The following is an 18,962-nucleotide window of genomic DNA, read 5'->3' as shown; positions in this document are numbered from 1 at the left end:
GGTCATTGGGCGGCAATGTGTGGCAGCCTCAGCAGCAGGTGCCATTGGCTTCAGCCGGAGTCACCGGTGGGGGAAGCAGGCACCGCGATAGGGGCGGGGTCAGCAGCAGGCGGGTCAGCGGCGGCAGCGTGAGTCAGCGTGGGGAGGGGCGCCGGAGGTGCCGGCGGGCATAGTCGGGTTACGTGGCGGCGTCAGCAGTAGTGCTGGCGTCAGTCGGCTTCAGCGTTGGGCAGCAGCGGAAGCTCCGGGCAGCAGAGGCAGAAGCAGGAGTATCAGCAGCGGGCGGCGGCAGCGGTAAGTGCCGTGTTAGTGGGGCCTGTCAGTATGTGGCAGCGGGAGGCGGTGGAGGCAGTGGAGGCAGGGGGCGGCAGTAAGCGGTGGGGGCAGAGAGGCAGGTAGCGTCAGGCAAGTGTGGTGGGCGGCGGCGGTAGGCGATTGCAGGCGGCGGCAGGAAGCGGTGGCAGGCTGTGGTAAGCAACGGCAAGCAGGCAGGCGGCCGCGGCAGGCACACAAGTGCGGTGGGTGGCAGAAGGCAGGTGGCGGCGGCAGACAGAGGTAAGTGGCAGCAGGGGGCGGCAGTGGCAGACGGCAGTGGTAGTACTGACTGGTGGCGGCAGCAGGCAGGCGGTGGCAGGCGGCGGTGGCAGGCAGCAGCAGGCAGGTAGTGGCAGTCGGTGACAGGTGGCAGCGGGCAGCAGCAGAGGTGGCAGCGGTGACAGCACCAGTGGGTGGCGTTGGCGGCTGCAGCGGCTGCAGGGGCGGCAAGGGCTACAGGGGCGCCAGCTTGGGGCAGCCCCGGGGCATTGGGCGGCGGTGTGTGGCAGCCTCAACAGCAGGTACCATTCACTTCAGCCGGAGTCACCGGCGGCGGAAGCAGGCGCCGCGATAGGGGCAGGGTCAGCAGCAGGCGGGTCAGCGGCGGCAGCATTGGTCAGCGTGGGGAGGGGCCCCGGAAGCGCCGGCGGGCATAGTCGGGTTACGCGGCAGCGTCAGCGGCGTCAGCAGTAGTGCTGGCGTCAGTCGGGTTCAGCGTTGGGCAGCAGCGGAAGCTCCGGGCAGCAGAGGCAGCAGCAGGAGTATCAGCAGCGGGTGGCGGCAGCGGTAGGTATCGGGTTAGTGGGGGTCAGTATGTGGCAGCGGGAGGTGTTGGAGGCAGTGGAGGCAGGGGGCGGCAGTAAGCGGTGGGGGCAGGGAGGCAGGTAGCGGCAGGCAAGTGTGGTGGGCGGCGGCGGTAGGTGATTGCAGGCGGCGGCAGGAAGCGGTGGCGGGCTTGGGTAAGAAGCGGCAGGTAGGCAGGCGGCGGCGGCAGGCAGGCAAGGGCGGCGGGCGGTGGACGGAGGTAGCAGGCGGCGGCGGCGGCAGGGGGCGGGGGCAGGCAGGCTGCGGCAGGCAGGTGGCAGACAGTTGCAGGCAGCCTGCAGCACTGGGGGAACGCAGTAGCCGCAGGTGGCAACGGGCAGTGGCGGCAGGAAGCGGCGGCGGGCAGGTGGTGGGGGCAGGTAGTGGCGGCCGGCAGGCCCCGGCTAGGGGCAGGCAGGGGGCGGCGGTGGCAAGAGGTGGCAGACGGGGGCAGGCAGTGGTAAGCGGCGGGAGGAAGCGGCGGCAGGTGGCAGGGCCAGGCAGCAGCGTTAGGTAGGCGGCAACGGTAGGCATGTGGTGGCAGTGGGCTGCCGTGGCGGGTAGTGGTAAGTGGCAGCAGGCGGTGGTAGGTAAGCAGCAGCAGGCCGTGGCGGGCTGCAGGCAGCAGGGGCCAGGCAGGAAGCGGCGGCTGATAGTCGCAGCCGGCCGTAAGCGGTGGCAGAACGCGGCGGCAGGCGGCAGGGGCAGGTGGCAGGGGGAGGCGGGCCGCAGCGGCGGCAAGCAGTGAGGGCAGCAGACGGCAGCGGCGTCAGGCGGCAGCGGCAGGCGGTGGGGGCAAGCGGGCTGCAGGGGGCAGCGGCAGCAGGTGGCGGCGGTAGGCAGGCAACATTGGAAGGCATCGTCGAGGTTAGGCAGCGGAGGCGGGTGGCAGTAGCCGCAGATGGCAACAGGCGGTGGTGGCAGGAAGCAGTGGCAGGCGGGTGGCGGGGACAGGTGGTGGCCGCAGGCAGCAGTGTTAGGAAGGCGGGAATTGCAGCTGTTGGGAGGCGGCAGTAGTAGGCATGCGGTGGTGGCGGAGTGCGGTGGCGGGCGGTGGTAAGGAAGCGGCAGTGGGCTGTGGCGGGCAGTGGGCAGTGGGGGCAGACAGGCGGTGGCAGGCAACGTCGGCAGCGGGCTGCAAGCGGCCGCGGTAGGCAGGTGGTGGTGGTGGTGGCGGCAGGGTGCGGCGGTAGGCAGCGGTAAGCGGCGGCAGGGGGTGCGGGCAGGCAGGCGGAGGCAGGGAGACACAGGCAAGGATGGCGGGCGGCGGCAGGCAGGGTTGGCAGACAGGCGGTGGTGGTAGGTAGTAGCAGGCAGCCCCGGCAGGAAGCGAAGGCAGGCGGCAGTGGCAGCAGGTGGCAGCGGGGGCAGGCTGTGGTAAGCAGTGGCTGGCAGGCAGCCACAAGTAAGGGAGGCGAGCGGTGCGAGGAGGTAGCAGGCGGCGGCGGCAGGAAGCGGTGGGACGCAGGCAGCTGGGGCGGCAGGCAGGCAAGCCCCGGCAAGCGTCAGGCAGGCGGCAACAGGAAGCGGCGGCAGCGGTGTCAGGCGGCAGTGGCAGGAAGCCACAGGAGACAGCGGAGGCAGGTGGCGGGGGAAGGTGGCAGGAGGAGGCAGGCTGCAGCGGAGGCAGGCAGTGGGGGCAGTGCGCTGCTGGCGCCAGCGGTAGGCAGGTAGTGGCAGCAGGTAAGAGGTAGCAGGTGCAGGCTGCAGTAAGCAGCGGCTGGCAGGCAGGCCACGGCAGGTAAGGGCCGCGGGTGGTGCAAGGATATAGCAGGCGGCGGCAGAAGGCAGGCGGCGGGGGCAGGCAGGTGGCAGACAGCAGCATTAGGCAGGCGGCCGTTGTGGCGATTGGCAGGTGGCAGCGGTAGGCAGGCGGTGCCGGCAGCGGTTGGGGTAGGCAGGCAGCGTTGGCATGCATTCTCGGGGTTAGGTAGCTGGGCCCGGTGGAGCCAGGCTGCGGCAGCAGACGGCGGTGGCACGCAGGCGGACACGGATGCCGTCGGGCAGCAGGCTGTAGGCGCAGGCAAGGGCGGTGGGTGGCAGAAGGTAGGTGGCGGCGGCAGGCAGAGGTAAGCGGCAGCAGGGGCGGCAGTGGCAGACGGCAGGGCTAGTACTGACTGGTGGCGGCCGCAGGGAAGCGGTGGCAGGCGGCGGTGGCAGCAGTGGTGGGCAGCGGCGGCAGGCAGCAGCAGGCAGGCGGTGGCAGTCGGTGGCAGGCGGCAGCGGGCAGCAGCAGAGGTGGCAGCGGTGACAGCAACAGCAGGTGGAGTCTGCAGCTGCATCGGCTGCAGGGGCGGCAAGGGCTGCAGGGGCGCCAGCTTTGGGCAGCCCCGGGTCATTGGGCGACGGTGTGTGGCAGCCTCAGCAGCAGGTGCCATTGGCTTCAGCCGGAGTCACCGGCGGAGGAAGCAGGCGCCGCGATAGGGGCGGGGTCAGCAGCAGGCGGGTCAGCGGCGGCAGCGTGTGTCAGCGTAGGGAGGGGCGCCGGAAGCGCAGGCGGGCATCTTCGGGTTATGCGGCGGCGTCAGTGGCGTCAGGGGCGTCAGGGGCGTCAGGGGCGTCAGGGGCATCAGGGGCGTCAGGGGCGGCAGCGGCGGCAGCAGTAGTGCGGGCGTCAGTCGGCTTCAGCGTTGGGGAGCAGCGGAAGCTCCGGGCACCAGAGGCAGCAGCAGGAGTATCAGCAGCGGGCGGCGGCAGCGGTAGGTGCCGGGTTAGTGGGGTCAGTATGTGGCAGCGGGAGGCGGTGGAGGCAGTGGAGGCAGGGGGCGGCAGTAAGCGGTGGGGGCAGGGAGGCAGGTAGCGGCAGGCAAGTGTGGTGGGCGGCGGCAGGCAGGGTTGGCAGACAGGCGCCCTCGGTAGGCGATTGCAGGCGGCGGCAGGAAGCGGTCGCAGGCTGTGGTAAGCAACGGCAGGCAGGCAGGCGGCGGCGGCAGGCAGGCAAGGGCGGCGGGCGGTGGAAGGAGATAGTAGGCGGCGGCGGCGGCAGGGGGCGGGGGCACGCAGGCTGCGGCAGGCAGTTGCAGGCAGACTGCAGCTTTGGGGGTAGGCAGTAGCCACAAGTGGCAACAGGTGGTGGCGGCAGGAAGCGGCGGCGGGCAGGTGGCGGTGGCAGTTGGCGGCGGCTTGCAGGCCACGGCTGGAGGCAGGCAGGGGGCCGTGGTGGCAAGAGGTGGCAGACGGGGGCAGGCAGTGGTAAGCGGCGGGAGGAAGCGGCGGCAGGCGGTAGGGCCAGGCAGCAGCGTTAGGTAGGCGGCAGCGGTAGGCATGTGGTGGCAGTGGGCTGCCGTGGCGCGTAGTGGTAAGTGGCAGCAGGCGGTGGTAGGCGGCAGTGGTAGGTAAGCAACAGCAGGCGGTGGCGGCCTGCAGGCCGCAGGGCCCAGGCAGGAAGCGGCGGCTGATAATCGCAGCCAGCCATAAGCGGTGGCAGAAAGCGGCGGCCAGTGGGGGCAGGTGGCAGGGGGAGGCGGGCCACAGTGGGGGCAGGCAGTGGGGGCAGCAGGCGGCATTGGCCGCAGGCAGCGGAGGCAAGCGGGCTGCAGGGGGTAGCGGCAGCAGGTGGCGGCGGTAGGTTGGCAGCGTTGGCAGGCACCGTCCAGTTTAGGCAGCGGAGGCTGGTGGCAGCAGAGGAGGTGGCAGGTGGCGGGCTGCAGGTGGCGGCGGTAGACAGTGGTAAAAGGCAGCAGGGGGTGCAGGCAGGCAGGCGGAGACAAGGGGATGCAGGCAAGGGTGGCAGGCGGCAGCGGCAGGAAGCGAAGGCGGGCAGGTGGCTGGGGCGGTAGGCAGCGGTAACTGGCAGCAGCTGGCGGGGGCAGCGGCCCGGTGGTGGTACGGGCAGGGTCAGCGCTGGGCAGCCAGCGCCAGCAAGCAGCAGGCGGCAGAAGGCGGCAGCGTGGGCCAGCCATGTCGGCAGTCAACAGCACCGTCTGCGATGGGCAGCGGGTGTCAGTGGCGGTAGCTGGGGGCAGTGGCAGTAGCTGGGGGCAGTGGCGGTATGGCTGGGAGCAGAGGGAGCCGGGGGCAGCGGCGTCCTTGGAACCCTAGCATGCTGCGGTTCTGAGGAAGACGTGCCCCTCAGCCTGGTATCTGCAGGGGACACAGGGGGCCACCCAGGACCCAGAGGCCGAGCCTGAGGCGGAGTGCCAAGTCCTGCTTCCTCCCATTGGGGAGGCCAGGTGAGTTCGGCCTCTGCCCTGGGCCTGAGCTTCAGTCTCTCCATCTGTAAAGTGGGCAGAACAGCAAAACTTTAGGGTTACGGTGCAGATTTAACGTAGGTAATGGGTTTCCTCTAGACTGGTTCAGAGTACAGGTTGTCATTCCTCTTATTCCACTTCCAGCTGTGTGACCTTGAGCAAGATAGGTAATCGCCAGGCCTCAGAATTCTCATCTGAGAGATGGGCCTGCAACGAGGACCTATATAGGCTTGTTTTGGGGATTTAGTGAAGTAGTACACAGAACCCATTTCCAAAGTCAATGTAAATCATGGTTCCTGGCACGAGATAAGTGCAGTATGAATCTTTGGGATTAAAATCACAGAAGTATTAGTTATTGTTATTGCTAGCACCGGGGAAGGAACACCGTGATTGCCATCCTCATGATTATCATCGTGAGTTAATTGAGGAGCTGCTCTGTGCCTGGCGCTGGCTAAGCATTCTACACCCTTTATCAGTTTGCACATCTCCGTGGGCTAGGATCCTGATAGGCCTCTGAGTCTTAGAGACGCAGATAGTGCTTGGAACCAGATTTCAAGCCCTTGTCATTGCAGCTCCAAAACCTGTGCTTCCAGCCTCTCCATGATTGGGGCGTATCCGAAACCCTCATGCCTCTCTGCTTGACTCTGCACCTTACAGCTTAGAATAGGGCCTAACACAGAGGAATACAGAGGGATAAGTATTCTCTATTTCTGTTACCGTCGTAGTCTTTATTCACTCGCAGTGTTTTATGGGCACAGGTGTAACGGCGTTGGTTAGTGATTCAGATCAAGGGCTGACAGACCATCCCAACTGAGAGAAATGAGACCCATTTTATGTGCTCCTCTCCCCCTAGAATGACGGTCAAGAGACAGTGATGACTCAGAGGTTGTCAGTGAGTTAAAGAAGTTGGCTGCAGCCGCAAGAGCCTGAGTAGACCGCAGCGGCGACCTTTGGTAGCATCTCAAAAGACACCTACACGATGGAACATGCCCAGGGATTTGGAAAACCGGTAAGGCACTTTCCATACACCCTGCCTTGTTCTTCCTCAACTTCTTCAGTATCTCCCAGGAACTCCCTGCTTCTTCCTGTACCCCTAAGCGGGATGCAGTGCCCACTGCTCTGGGTAGAGAGGAGCCCAGCACTTTACATGCTGTTCTGTGCACGCACTCACCAGTGTACAAAGCTCTCCTTTAGCCTCTGTGAGGAACAGGAGGGCAGTTTCCCGCACAGATTTGGGCAGGTCCCTGCACTTTCTGAGTCCCCTGAACAATGGTGTACGGCTTACCTGTTTAAATCCAGTTTTGTCTTGGAGTGTTTTACAAGACCTTTTCCTTAGGATAACTTGTAAGATCACTCTCTTTACAACTTCGAAGCTTGTAATACAGTGTTATTAACTATAGCCGCCATGTTGTACGTTACATCCTGTGACTGACTTACTTTATACCTGTAAGTTTGAACCTTTGACCCCTGTCACCCATTTCACACCCATCCCCCTGCCTGTCAACCACCAATCTGACTGCTGTATCTTTAAGCTCAGTTTTTTGGTGTTTTTAGATTCCATATAAAAGTGTTGTCATAGAGTATTTGTCTCTGACTTCTTTCAGTTAGCATCGTGCCCTCAGGGTCCATCCATGTTGTTGTAAAAAGAACGATTTCGTTTTTTGTTATGGCTAAAGAGTATTGCAGCGTCTACATACACCACATCTTCCTTATCGATTCATCCCTCCGTGGACATGTAGGTTGTCCTCCTGTCTTAGCTGTTATGAATAATGCTGCAGTGAACATGGGGGTTCAGATATCTTTTCAAATGGGTGTTTTTGTTTTCTATGGCTAAATGGCCAGGAGAAAAATTGCTGGATTGTAGGCTCGTTCTAGTTTTAATGTTTTGAGGAGCCTGCATACTCTTTTCCACAGTGGATGCACCTACCTACATTCCCACCAACAGCTCACTGGGGTTCCCTTTCGGCCACATCCTTGCTAACATGTGTTATTTCTCATCTTTTTGATACTAAGTTTTCTAACCAGTGTGAGGTGCTATCCCACTGTTGTTTTGATTTGCATTTCCCTGATGATTCATGATGTTGCGCATCTTTTCACGTCCCTGTTGGCTCTCTGGATGTCTTCTCTGGATAATGTCCATTTGGATAATCCTCCCACTTTTTAACCACTTTGTTTTTTGCTGTAGTTATTGAGTGTAGGAGTGCTTTATATGTACTGGATACTAATCTTTTTTTTTTTTTTAAAGGATTTATTTATTTATTTATTTGAGAGAGAGAATGAGATAGAGAGCATGAGAGGGGGGAGGGTCAGAGGGAGAAGCAGACTCCCTGCTGAGCAGGGAGCCTGACGTGGGACTCGATCCCGGGACTCTGGGATCATGACCTAAGCCGAAGGCAGTCGCTTAACCAACTGAGCCACCCAGGCGCCCCTCCATACAAATTTTAAAGATTCTTTGCCTTATGTCTGTAAAACGTGTTTCGAATTTTGGTAAGAATTGCATTCAATCTCTAGACGGTTTGGGTAGTATAGACATTTTAACACTTAATTCTTCTAATCCATGAGCATGGAATGTCGATTTACTTGTGTTGTCTTCCGTTTCTGTCCTTAGTGTCTTACACTTTTCAGTATATAGGCTTTCACCTCCTTGGTTAAATTTATCTTTAAGTGTTTTTTGTGGGTTTTTTTGATGCAGTTTTAAATATGATTTTTTAAATTTATTTTCCTGTTCATTATTAGTATATAAAAATGGAACATATTTTTATGTACTTTTTATCCTGCAACTTTATTGAATCTGTTTAAGTGTTTTTCATGTTGTTTTTAGGGTTTTTTTACATGTAAAATGTCATTTGAATATAGTGACCGTTACTTCTTCCTTTCCAATTTGGATGTATTTTATTTCTTTATTTTTCTTGTGTAATTGCTCTGGCTGGGATTTCCAGTAGTATAATTGACCGTTGTCCATCGTCACTTTGAATTGTGTGGTCCACTTAATACATTTTTTATTCAGTAAATACAGGCATTGCTTGTAAAGGTATTGTCCTTTTGAATTTTTTTTTCTTTTAAAATGATTATTTATATTCTACTAACTTAACATACAGTGCAATATTGGTTTCAGGAGAATTCCGTGATTCATGACTTGCTTACAACCCCTAGTACTCATCATAACAGTGCCCTCCTTAATCCCATCACCCAGCTAGACCATCCCCCAAACACCTCCCCTCTGTCAAATCTCTGTTTTCCAGCATCAAGAGTTTCTTACAGTTTGTTTCCCTCTCTGTTCTTTGTATCCCCCCTCCCATTTGTTGATCTGTTTTGTTTCTTAAATCCATAGGAGTGAAATCACATGGTATTCGTCTTTCTCTGACTCACTTATTTTGCTTAGCATAATACACTCTAGCTTCATCAGGATTTTTTTTTTAAATAATTTATTTATTTATTTCTTTTTCTTTTTTTTTAATTTTTTAATTTTATTATGTTATCACCGTACAATACATCATTACTTTTTGATGTAGTGATCCACGGTCCATTGTTTTCGTATAACACCCAGTGCTCCATGCAGTACTTGCCCTCCTTAATACCCATCACTGGGCTCACCAATCCCCCCCACCCCCCTCTAAAACCCTGTGTGTTTCTCAGGTCCATAGTTTTTCATGGTTCATCTCTCCCTCCAATCCCCCCCCCATTTTTCCCTTCCTTCTCCTAATGTCCTCCATGTTTTTCCTTACGTTCCACAAATTAGTGAAACCATGTGATAATTGACTTTCTCTGCTTGACTTACTTCACTTAGCATAATCTTCTCCAGTCCCATCCATGTTGATGTAAAAGGTGGGTATTCATCCTTTCTGATGGCTGAGTAATATTCCATTGTATATATGGACCACATCTTCTTTATCCATTCGTCTGTTGAAGGGCATCTCGGCTCTTTCCACAGTTTGGCTATTGCGGACATTGCTGCTCTGAACATTGGGGTGCACATGGCCCTTCTTTTCACTACATCTGTGTCTTTTTGGGCAAATAACCAGTAGTGCAATTGCTGGGTCATAGGTTACCTCTATTTTTAAGTTTTTGAGGAACCTCCAAACTATTATTTTTTGACAGAGAGAGACACAGCAAGGGAGGGAACACAAGCAGGGGGAGTTGGAAAGGAAGAAGGAGGCTCCCCACAGTCTTTGGATCCAATGCGGGGCTCGATCCCAGGACCCTGGGATCATGACCTGAGCCGAAGGCAGACGCTTAATAACTGAGCCCCAAGCTCCATCAGGATTTTCTTAATCACACTCTTTTTCTCTAGCTTACTCTGTTGTAAGAATACAGTCTATAATACATATAACATTCAAAATATGTCTGAATCAAATCTTTGTGTTCCTGATAACTTTTCTGGTCAACAGTAGGATATTAGTAGTTCAGTTTTGGGTGACTCAAAAGTATTCTCAGATTTTCAACTGCACAGGGGTTGGCAACCCTAATCCCTGCATTGTTCAAGGGCCAACTGTATGTTGAATAAAAGTGGCGAGAGTGTGCATCCTTGTCTTGTTCTTGATCTTAGAGGAGAAGCTTTCGGCTTTCACTCTTGCATAGGACGTGGCTTCTCAGGTATGGCCTTTATTAGGTTGAGTTACATTCTCTGTATACCTGCTTTGTTGAGAGCTTTTATCAAAATGGGTGTTGCGTTTTGTCAGATGCTTTTTCTGCATTGGTGGAGAAGATCATAGGATTTTTACCCTTTGTTTTGTTAATGTGGTCTATTTCTTTGATTGATTTGTGGATGTTGAACCCCCCATGCATCCCTGAAATAAATCTGACTTGTTCATACTTCTTCCTGTATTGTTGAATTTCGTTTGCTGTTATTTTGTTGAGGATTTTTATATCTATGTTCATCACAGATACGGGTCTGTAATTTTCTTTTCTTGTGGTATTTTGGTAGGGTTTGATAAGGGCAATGCTGGCCTCCTGAAAGGAGTTGAGAAGCATTCCTTCCTCTTGTATTTGTGGAAAAGTTTGAGAAGGATTGGTATTCATTTTTCTTTGAAAATTTGGTAGAATTCACCAGGAAAGCCATCTGGACTCCTGACTGTTGAGAGGTTTTTAATTACTCATTTTGTTTCCCTACTGGTAATTGGTCTGTTCAGAATTTCTGTCTCTTCATGATTCATTCGTGGAAGGTTGTGTGTTTCTTGGAATTTATCCTTTTCTTTTGGATTGTCAAACTTGTTGGGGTGTAATTGTTCACAGTAGTCTCTTATGAGCCTTTGTCTATGGTATCAATGGAAACATCTCTTTCATTTCTGATTATGTGTACTCATTCTTTTTTTTTTACCTTGAGGCTAGCTGAAAATTTGTCAGCTTTTTTCTTTTCTTTCTTTTTTTTTTTTTAAAGATTTTATTTATTTATTTGAGACAGAGAGAATGAGAGAGACAGAGAGCACATGAGAGGGCGGGAGGGTCAGAGGGAGAAGCAGGCTCCCTGCTGAGCAGGGAGCCCGATGCGGGACTCGATTCCGGGACTTCAGGATCATGACCTGACCCGAAGGCAGTCACTTAACCAGCTGAGCCACCCAGGCACCCTCAGCTTTTTTCTTTTCAAAGAACCAGCTCTTTTGTTGATCTTTCTATTGCCTTCATAGTCTGTATTTGATTTATTTGTTTGAGATGTTACTTCGTTTCTTCTATTAAATTTGGGCTTCCGTGTTCTTTTTCTGGTTCCTTGAGGTGGAAAGTTAGGCCGCTTATTTGAGACGATTCTTGTTTCTTGATTTACGCCTGTATCACTATAAACTACCGTCTTAGAACCACTGTTTTTTAATGTTTTTAATTTTTTAAAAAATTTTATTGTTATGTTAATCACCATACATCATTAGTTTTAGATGTAGTGCTCCATGATTCATTGTTTGTGCATAACACCCCGTGCTCCATTCAGAATGTGCCCTATTTAATACCCATCACCAGGCTAAACCATCCTCCCACCCCCCTCCCCTCTAAAACCCTCAGTTTGTTTTTCAGAGTCCATCATCTCTCATGGTTCATCTCCCCCTCCAATTTCCCCCCCTTCATTCTTCCCCTCCTGATATCTTCTTCTTCTTTTTTTTTTTTCTGTTTCTTAACATATATTGCATTATTCGTTTCAGAGGTACAGATCTGAGATTCAACCGTGTTGCACAATTCACAAGGTTTACCAGAGCACATACCCTCCCCAATGTCTATCACCCAGTCATCCCATCCCACCCCCTACTCCAGCAACCCTCAGTTTGTTTCCTGAGATTAAGAATTCCTCATATCAGTGAGGTCATTTGATACATGTCTTTCTCTGTTTGACTTATTTCGCTCAGCCTAATGCCCTCCAATTCCATCCACCTCGTTGCAAATGGCAAGATCTCATTCCTTTTGATGGCTACATAATATTCCATTGTATATATATACCATTTCTTCCTTATCCATTTATCTGTCGATGGACATCTTGGCTCTATCCATAGTTTGGCTATTGTGGACATTGTTGCTGTAAACATCGGGGTGCACGTACCCCTTCGGGTCCCTACATTTGTATCTTTGGGATAAATACCCAGCAGTGCAGTTGCTGGATCATATGGTAGATCTATTTTCAACTTCTGGAGGAACCTCCATACTGTTTTCCAGAGTGGCTGCACCAGCTTGCATTTCCACCAACAGTGTAGGAGGGTTCCCCTTTCTCTGGATCCCTGCCAACATCTGTCCTTTCCTGACTTGTTAATTTTAGCCATTCTGACTGGTGTGAGGTGGTATCTCATTGAGGTTTTGATTTGGATTTCCCTGATGCCGAGCGATGTTGAGCACTTTTTCATGTGTCTGTTGGCCATTTGGATGTCTTCTTTGGAAAATGTCTGTTCATGTCTTCTGCCCATTTCTTGATTGGATTCTTTGTTCTTTGGGTGTTTAGTTTGATAATTTTGGATACTAGCCCTTTCTCTGATATGTCATTTGCAAATATCTTCTCCCGCTCTGTCGGTTGTCTTTTGGTTTTGTTGACTGTTTCTTTCGCTGTTCAAAAGCTTTTTATCTTGATGAAGACCCAATAGTTCATTTTTGCCCTTGCTTCCCTTGCCTTTGGCAATGTTTCTAGGAAGAAGTTGCTGAGGCTGAGGTCGAAGAGGTTGCTGCCTGTGTTCTCCTTTAGGATTTTGATGGACTCCTGTCTCACATTGAGGTCTTTCAACCATTTGGAGTCTATTTTTGTGTGTGGTGTAAGGAAATGGTCCAATTTCATTCTTCTGCATGTGGCTGTCCAATTTTCCCAACACCATTTGATGAAGGGACTGTCTTTTTGCCATTGGACATTCTTTCCTGCTTTGTCGAAGATGAGTTGATCATAGAGTTGAGGGTCTACTTCTGGGCTCTCTATTCTGTTCCATTGATCGATGTGTCTGTTTTTGTGCCAGTACCATACTGTCTTGATGATGACAGCTTTGTAATAGAGCTGGAAGTCCGGAATTGTGATGCCGCCAGCTTTGCTTTTCTTTTTCAACATTCCTCTGGCTATTCGGGGTCTTTTCTGGTTCCATACAAATTTTAGGATGATTTGTTCCATTTCTTTGAGAAAAGTGGATGGTATTTTGGTGGGGATTGCATTGAATGTGTAGATTGCTCTAGGTAGCATTGACATCTTTACAATATTTGTTCTTCCAATCCATGAGCATGGAATGTTTTTCCATTTCTTTGTGTCTTCCTCAATTCCTTTCATGAGTATTTTATAGTTTTCTGAGTACAGATCCTTTGTCTCTTTGGTTAGATTTCTTCCTAGGTATCTTATGGTTTTGGGTGCAATTGTAAATGGGATTGACTCCTTCATTTCTCTTTCTTCTGTCTTGTTGGTGTATAGGAATGCCACTGACTTCTGTGCATTGGTTTTATATCCTGCGACTTAACTGAATTCCTGTATGAGTTCTAGCAGTTTTGGGGTGGAGTCTTTTGGGTTTTCCACATAAGGTATCATATCATCTGCAAAGAGTGAGAGTTTGACTTCTTCTTTGCCGATTTGGATGCCTTTGATTTGTTTTCGTTGTCTGATTGCTGTGGCTAGGACTTCGAATAATATGTTGAATAGCAGTCGTGGTAGTGGACATCCCTGCCGCGTTCCTGACCTTAGGGAGAAAGCTCTCAGTTTTTCCCCATTGAGAATGATATTCGCTATAGGTTTTTCATAGATGGCTTTTATGATACTGAAGTATGTACCCTCTATCCCTATACTCTGAAGAGTTTTGATCAAGAAAGGATGCTGTACTTTTTCAAATGCTTTTTCTGCATCTATTGAGAAGATCATATGATTCTTGTTCTTTCTTTTGTTAATGTATTGTATCACGTTGATTGATTTGCAGATGGTGAACCAACCTTGCAGCCCAGGGATAAATCCCACTTGGTTGTGGTGAATAATCTTTGAATGTACTGTTGGATCCTATTGGCTAGTATTTTGGTGAGAATTTTTGCATCCTTGTTCATCAAGGATATTGGTCTGTAATTCTCCTTTTTGATTGGGTCTTTGTCTGGTTTTGGGATCAAGGTAATGGTGGCCTCATACAATGAGTTTGGAAGTTTTCCTTCCATTTCTATTTTTTGGAACAGTTTCAGAAGAATAGGTATTAATTCTTCTGGAAATGTTTGGTAGAATTCCCGTGGGAAGCCATCTGGCCCTGGGCTTTTGTTTGTGGGGAGATTTTGATGACTGCTTCAATTTCCTTAGTGGTTATAGGTCTGTTCAGGTTTTCTATTTCATCCTGGTTCAGTTTTGGTAGCTGATACATCTCTAGGAATGCTTCCATTTCTTCCAGGTTATCGAATTTGCTGGCATAGAGTTGCTCATAATATGTTCTTATAATTGTTTGTATTTCTTTGGTGTTGGTTGTGATCTCTCCCCTTTCATTCATGATTTTATTTATTTGGGTCATTTCTCTTTTCTTTTTGATAAGTCTGGCCAGGGGTTTATCAATTTTGTCAATTCTTTCAAAGAACCAGCTCCTAGTTTCTTTGATATTTTGTACTGTTCTTTTAGTTTCTATTTCATTGATTTTTGCTCTGATCTTTATTATTTCTCTTCTCCTGCTGGGCTTAGGCTTTATTTGCTGTTCTTTCTCCAGCTCCTTTAGGTGTAGGGTTAGGTTGTGTATTTGAGACCTTTCTTGTTTCTTTTTTTTTTTTTTAAGATTTTATTTATTTATTTGAGACAGAGAGAATGAGAGAGACAGCACATGAGAGGGCGGGAGGGTCAGAGGGAGAAGCAGGCTCCCTGCTGAGCAGGGAGCCCGATGCGGGATTTGATCCTGGGACTCCAGGATCATGACCTGAGCTGAAGGCAGTCGCTTAACCAACTGAGCCACTTTCTTGTTTCTTGAAAAAGGCTTGTATTGCTATGTACTTTCCTCTTAGGGCTGCCTTTGCTGCATCCCAATGGTTTTGAATAGTTGTGTTTTCATTTTCATTGGTTTCCACGAATTTTTTAAAATCTTCTTTAATTTCCTGGTTGACCCACTCATTCTTTAGTAGGATGCTCTTTAGCCTCCATGTATTTGAGTTCTTTCGGACTTTCCTCTTGTGATTGAGTTCTAGTTTCAAAGCATTGTGGTCTGAAAATAGGCAGGGGATGATCCCAATCTTTTGGTACCGGTTGAGACCTGATTTATGACGTAGGATGGGATCTATTCTGGAGAATGTTCCATGGGCACTAGAGGAGAATGTGTATTCTGTTGCTTTGGCATAGAATATTCTGAATATGTCTGTGAAGTCCCTTTTGTCCAGTGTGTCATTTAAAGTCTTTATTTCCTTGTTGGCTTTTGCTTAGATATTCTGTCCATTTTAGTGAGGGGGGTGTTAAAGTCCGCCACTATTATTGTATTGTTGTTGATGTGTTTCTTTGCTTTTGTTATTAATTGCCTTATATAATTGGCTGCTCCCATGTTAGGGGCATAGATATTTACAATTGTTAGATCTTCTTGTTGGATAGACCCTTTAAGTAGGATATAGTGTCCTTCCCTATCTCTTATTACAGTCTCTGCTTTAAAATCTAATTTGTCTGATATAAGGATTGCCACCCCAGCTTTCTTTTGGTGTCCATTAGTATGGTAAATGGTTTTCCACCCCCTCACTTTCAATCTGGGGGTGTCTTTGGGTCTAAAATGAGTCTCTTGCAGACACCATATCGATGGGTCTTGTTTTTTAATCCAATCTGATAGCCTGTGTCTTTTGATTGGGGCATTGAGCCCATTTCCTTTCAGGGTAACTATTGAAAGATAGGAATTTAGTGCCATTGTTAGTGCCTGTAAGGTGACTGTTACTGCATATTGTCTGTGTTCCTTTCTGTTCTATGTTGCTTTTAGGCTCTCTCTTTGCTTAGAGGACCCCTTTCATGATTTCCTGTAGGGCTGGTTTTGTGTTTGCAAATTCCTTTAGTTTTTGTTTGTCCTGGAAGCTTTTTCTCTCTCCTTCAATTTTCAATGACAGCCCAGCTGGATAGAGTATTCTTGGCTGCATATTTTTCTCATTTATTGCTCTGAATATATCCTGCCAGTCCTTTCTGGCCTGCCAGGTCTCTGTCGATAGGTCTGTTGCCAATCTAAGGTTTCTGCCATTGTAGGTTACATATCTCTTCCCCCGAGCTGCTTTCAGGATTTTCTCTTTGTCTCTGAGACTCGTAAATTTTACTATTAGATGTTGGGGTGTAGACCTATTTTTATTGATTTTGAGAGGGGTTCTCTGTGCCTCCTGGATTTTGATGCCTGTTTCCTTCCTCAAATTAGGGAAGTTCTCTGGTGTAATTTGTTCCAGTATAACTTCTGCCCCTCTCTCTCTTTCTTCTTCTTCTGGGATCCCAATAATTCTAATGTTGTTTCGTCTTACGGTATCGCTTATCTCGAATTCTGCCCTCGTGATCCAGTAGTAAATGAAACATTTAAAAACAAATATATTGAACTCCATGCCCAATGTGGCACTCAGACTCACAACCACAAGATCAAGAGTCACAATGCTCCACCGTCTAGGCCAGCCAAGTGCAGCATTCTTGGAACCCATATTGCTGCATTCCATAAATTTTGCTATGTTGTATTCCGTTTTCATTTGCCTCAAAGTATTTCTTGGTTTCTCTTGTGGTTTGCTCACAGACCCATTGGTTGTTCAGTAGCATGTTGTTTAATCTGCATGTTTGTGAAATTCCAGTTTTCTTCTTGTAATTGATTTCTCATTCCATACCACTGTGGTTGGAAAAGATGCTTGATTTGATTTCAGTCATCATTTTGGAAAATTCTAGGCTTCTTGAATTTATTGACTTGTGTGGCCTAACATATGGTCTAGCTTGGAGAATGTTCTATGTGCACTTGAGAGGAGTGTATCCCATGTGCTGCATTTGGACGGAGGCTTCTGTATGTATCTCTTAACTCCATCTAATTACCTAGTTGTCTGAGGCTGATGTTTCCTTATTGATCTTCTGTCTGGATGGTCTATCCATTGATACAAGTGAGGTGTGAAAGTCCCCCACGGTATTGCTGCTGATTTCTCCTTTGAGGTGTGTTCATATATGCTCTACATATTTAGTTGCTCCTCTGTTGGGTGGGTAAATATTTACAAATGTTGCATCCTCTGTTTGGATTGATTCCTTTATCATTCTGTAATTCCCTTCTTTGGCTCTTGTTACAATGTTTGGATTTTTTTTCCCCTTGGTTAGACTGAGAATCAGAAGATCATGCGTTACCTCTGCAGCCTTGAACAAAACATACCCCTTCTCTTAGTCTGTTTTTTTTTTTTTTTTTCTCTATAAAATAAAAACAACAAATTCTTCTCCGAGGACCATCTCATGACTCAAATAAGAGAATGTGTATAAAAGTCCTTTGTAAACTATAGATAACGCCCAAATATGAAAAGTTACACTGCTTTTGATTATACCACAGCCAAATGTTCAGTATAAGATTTTTTTTTTTTGACACATGTATTTACTTTAGGGAGAGAGAGCATGCACAGGCATGTATTAGAGAGAGGAGGGGCAGGGGCAGAGGGAGAGAGTGAATCCTCAGGCCGACTCCCTGCTGAGTGCAGAGTCCGATGTGGGGCTTTGTCCCAGGACCTTGGGATCATGACCTGAGCCAAAATCAAGAGTCAGCTGCTTAACTGACTGTGCCACCCAGGCACCCCCAGAATAAGATTTTAAAAAATAATAATATTTATTGAGGGCTTACTGTTGTAGGAGTATTCTATGTGACCTCTATCTCATTTAATTCTAAAAACAATTTTTTTCTTAAAGAAAATTAAAAACAAAAGCTACCCTAAAAGTAAATTTTCATATTATCCTCAGAGCTGGGGAAACACAGGCACAAGAGAGGTTAAGTAGGGGCACCTGGGTGGCTCATTTGGTTAAGCTTCTGCTTTTGGCTCAGGTCATAATCCCAGGGTCCTGAGATTGAGCCCGGTGTCGGGTTCCCTGCTCAGTGGGGAGTCTGCTACTCCCTCTCTCTCTCCCCCTGCTTTTGCTCGCTCTCTGTATGTGTCTCTCTCACAGATAAATAAATAAAATAATAAAAAGAAGAAGTTAAGTGACTTGCTCAATGTCATAGTAAATATTAGAACCAGATACAGACCTGAGTGTGGGACTCTGAAGTCTGTGTTCTTTCTTTTTTAAGTTTACCAAATACATACATAACCCTCAAAATATTGTAGATTAAATTACTTTAGCCTTTCTCAAATCATTGCGCTTTGGATGATGCTATAATTTGGGTTACCTGGCTGGCTCGGTCAGTGTAGTATGAGACTCTTGATCTCACAGTTATGAGTTTGAGCCACATTGTGGGTTCAGCTTACTTATAATAAAAAGATGTTGTAATTGGGCTTGTTTTCTTTTTCCTTTTAATCTCTTCACCCATTTCTCCCACCTCCAACACGCTACCTCTGGCAATCACCCATTTGTTCTATCTAGGAGGTCAGTTTTTTGTTTTGGTTTTGTTTGAAGTTCCACAAGTAAGTGATGGATAGTATTTGTCTTTCTCCGTCTGGCCTGTTTTACTTCACAGAATGCCTTAAAGGTCCATCCATTTGGCAGCTGGAAAGATTTCATTCTTTATTCTGGCTGAGTAGTATTCCATTGTGTTTACCTATGACAATTTCTTTATCCATTCATCCACTCATGGGCACTTAGGTTGTTTCTATATTTTCATTGTTGTAGATAATCCTGCAATGAACACGGGTGCACATATCTGTTTCAGTTAGTGTGTTCAGTTTCCTTGGATAAATACTCAGAAGGGGAGTTGCTGGACCATATGGCAGCTCTATTTTCAACTTTTTGAGGCACTTCCATACTATTTTCCAGAGTGGCTGCACCAGCTTGCATTCCCACCAACAGTTAATTTTCTTGTTTTTATTTTAAATAAGAAACCAGTGGAGCAAATACACCAATGCCACTGAGATACGTCTTTGGGAAGCCAGGCCACGCCCCTGGAGACCCACCAGTTTCTCTCAGTTGCTAGCAAAACTCGTTCAAGGAGATGTATTGAGACAGTCTCAGTGGAAGAAACCATCATTTTTTCCCTCCGATAATGTAAGTTTTCAAACATTTAAACAAAATATAATATTATTTTAAGTAGATCTCGACAGCCTTTTTCCCAGCTCATCTTACTCCGGATCATGTCCTTGTCACGTTTGGAAGGAAGTACC

The 18,962-nt window shown here is 49.1% G+C and overlaps 1 protein-coding gene across 1 annotated transcript; it reads right to left on the bottom strand.

The window, feature by feature from the left end:
- Window positions 1-1,113: 1,113 nt before the first annotated feature.
- Window positions 1,114-3,458, bottom strand: LOC135363171 (uncharacterized). Its single transcript, XM_064583856.1, has 2 exons — window positions 2,937-3,458; window positions 1,114-2,823 (listed from the first exon to the last, which is right to left on the bottom strand). Exons 1-2 carry the CDS (start codon window positions 3,456-3,458, stop codon window positions 1,114-1,116), a joined length of 2,232 nt encoding a protein of 743 aa, XP_064439926.1.
- Between the last annotated feature and the right edge of the window lie 15,504 nt (window positions 3,459-18,962).

The sequence above is a fragment of the Mirounga angustirostris genome, unplaced genomic scaffold, assembly GCF_029215605.1.
Source record: "Mirounga angustirostris isolate CCGP_5_RB_7025 unplaced genomic scaffold, mMirAng1.0.hap1 SCAF_38, whole genome shotgun sequence".
Lineage (NCBI taxonomy): Eukaryota > Metazoa > Chordata > Mammalia > Carnivora > Phocidae > Mirounga > Mirounga angustirostris.
This window is presented reverse-complemented; position numbering and strand designations above follow the sequence as displayed.

Bases quoted from the DNA above. Each gene is read 5' to 3' on its own strand.
- LOC135363171 (XM_064583856.1), bottom strand. From the start codon at position 3,458: ATGACCCGGGGCTGCCCAAAGCTGGCGCCCCTGCAGCCCTTGCCGCCC. The intron at 2,824-2,936 runs GTCTGCCACCTG...TGCTTACTGCAG, and splicing joins GCCGCCTGCCTAATGCTGCT to CCTGCACCTGCTACCTCTTA.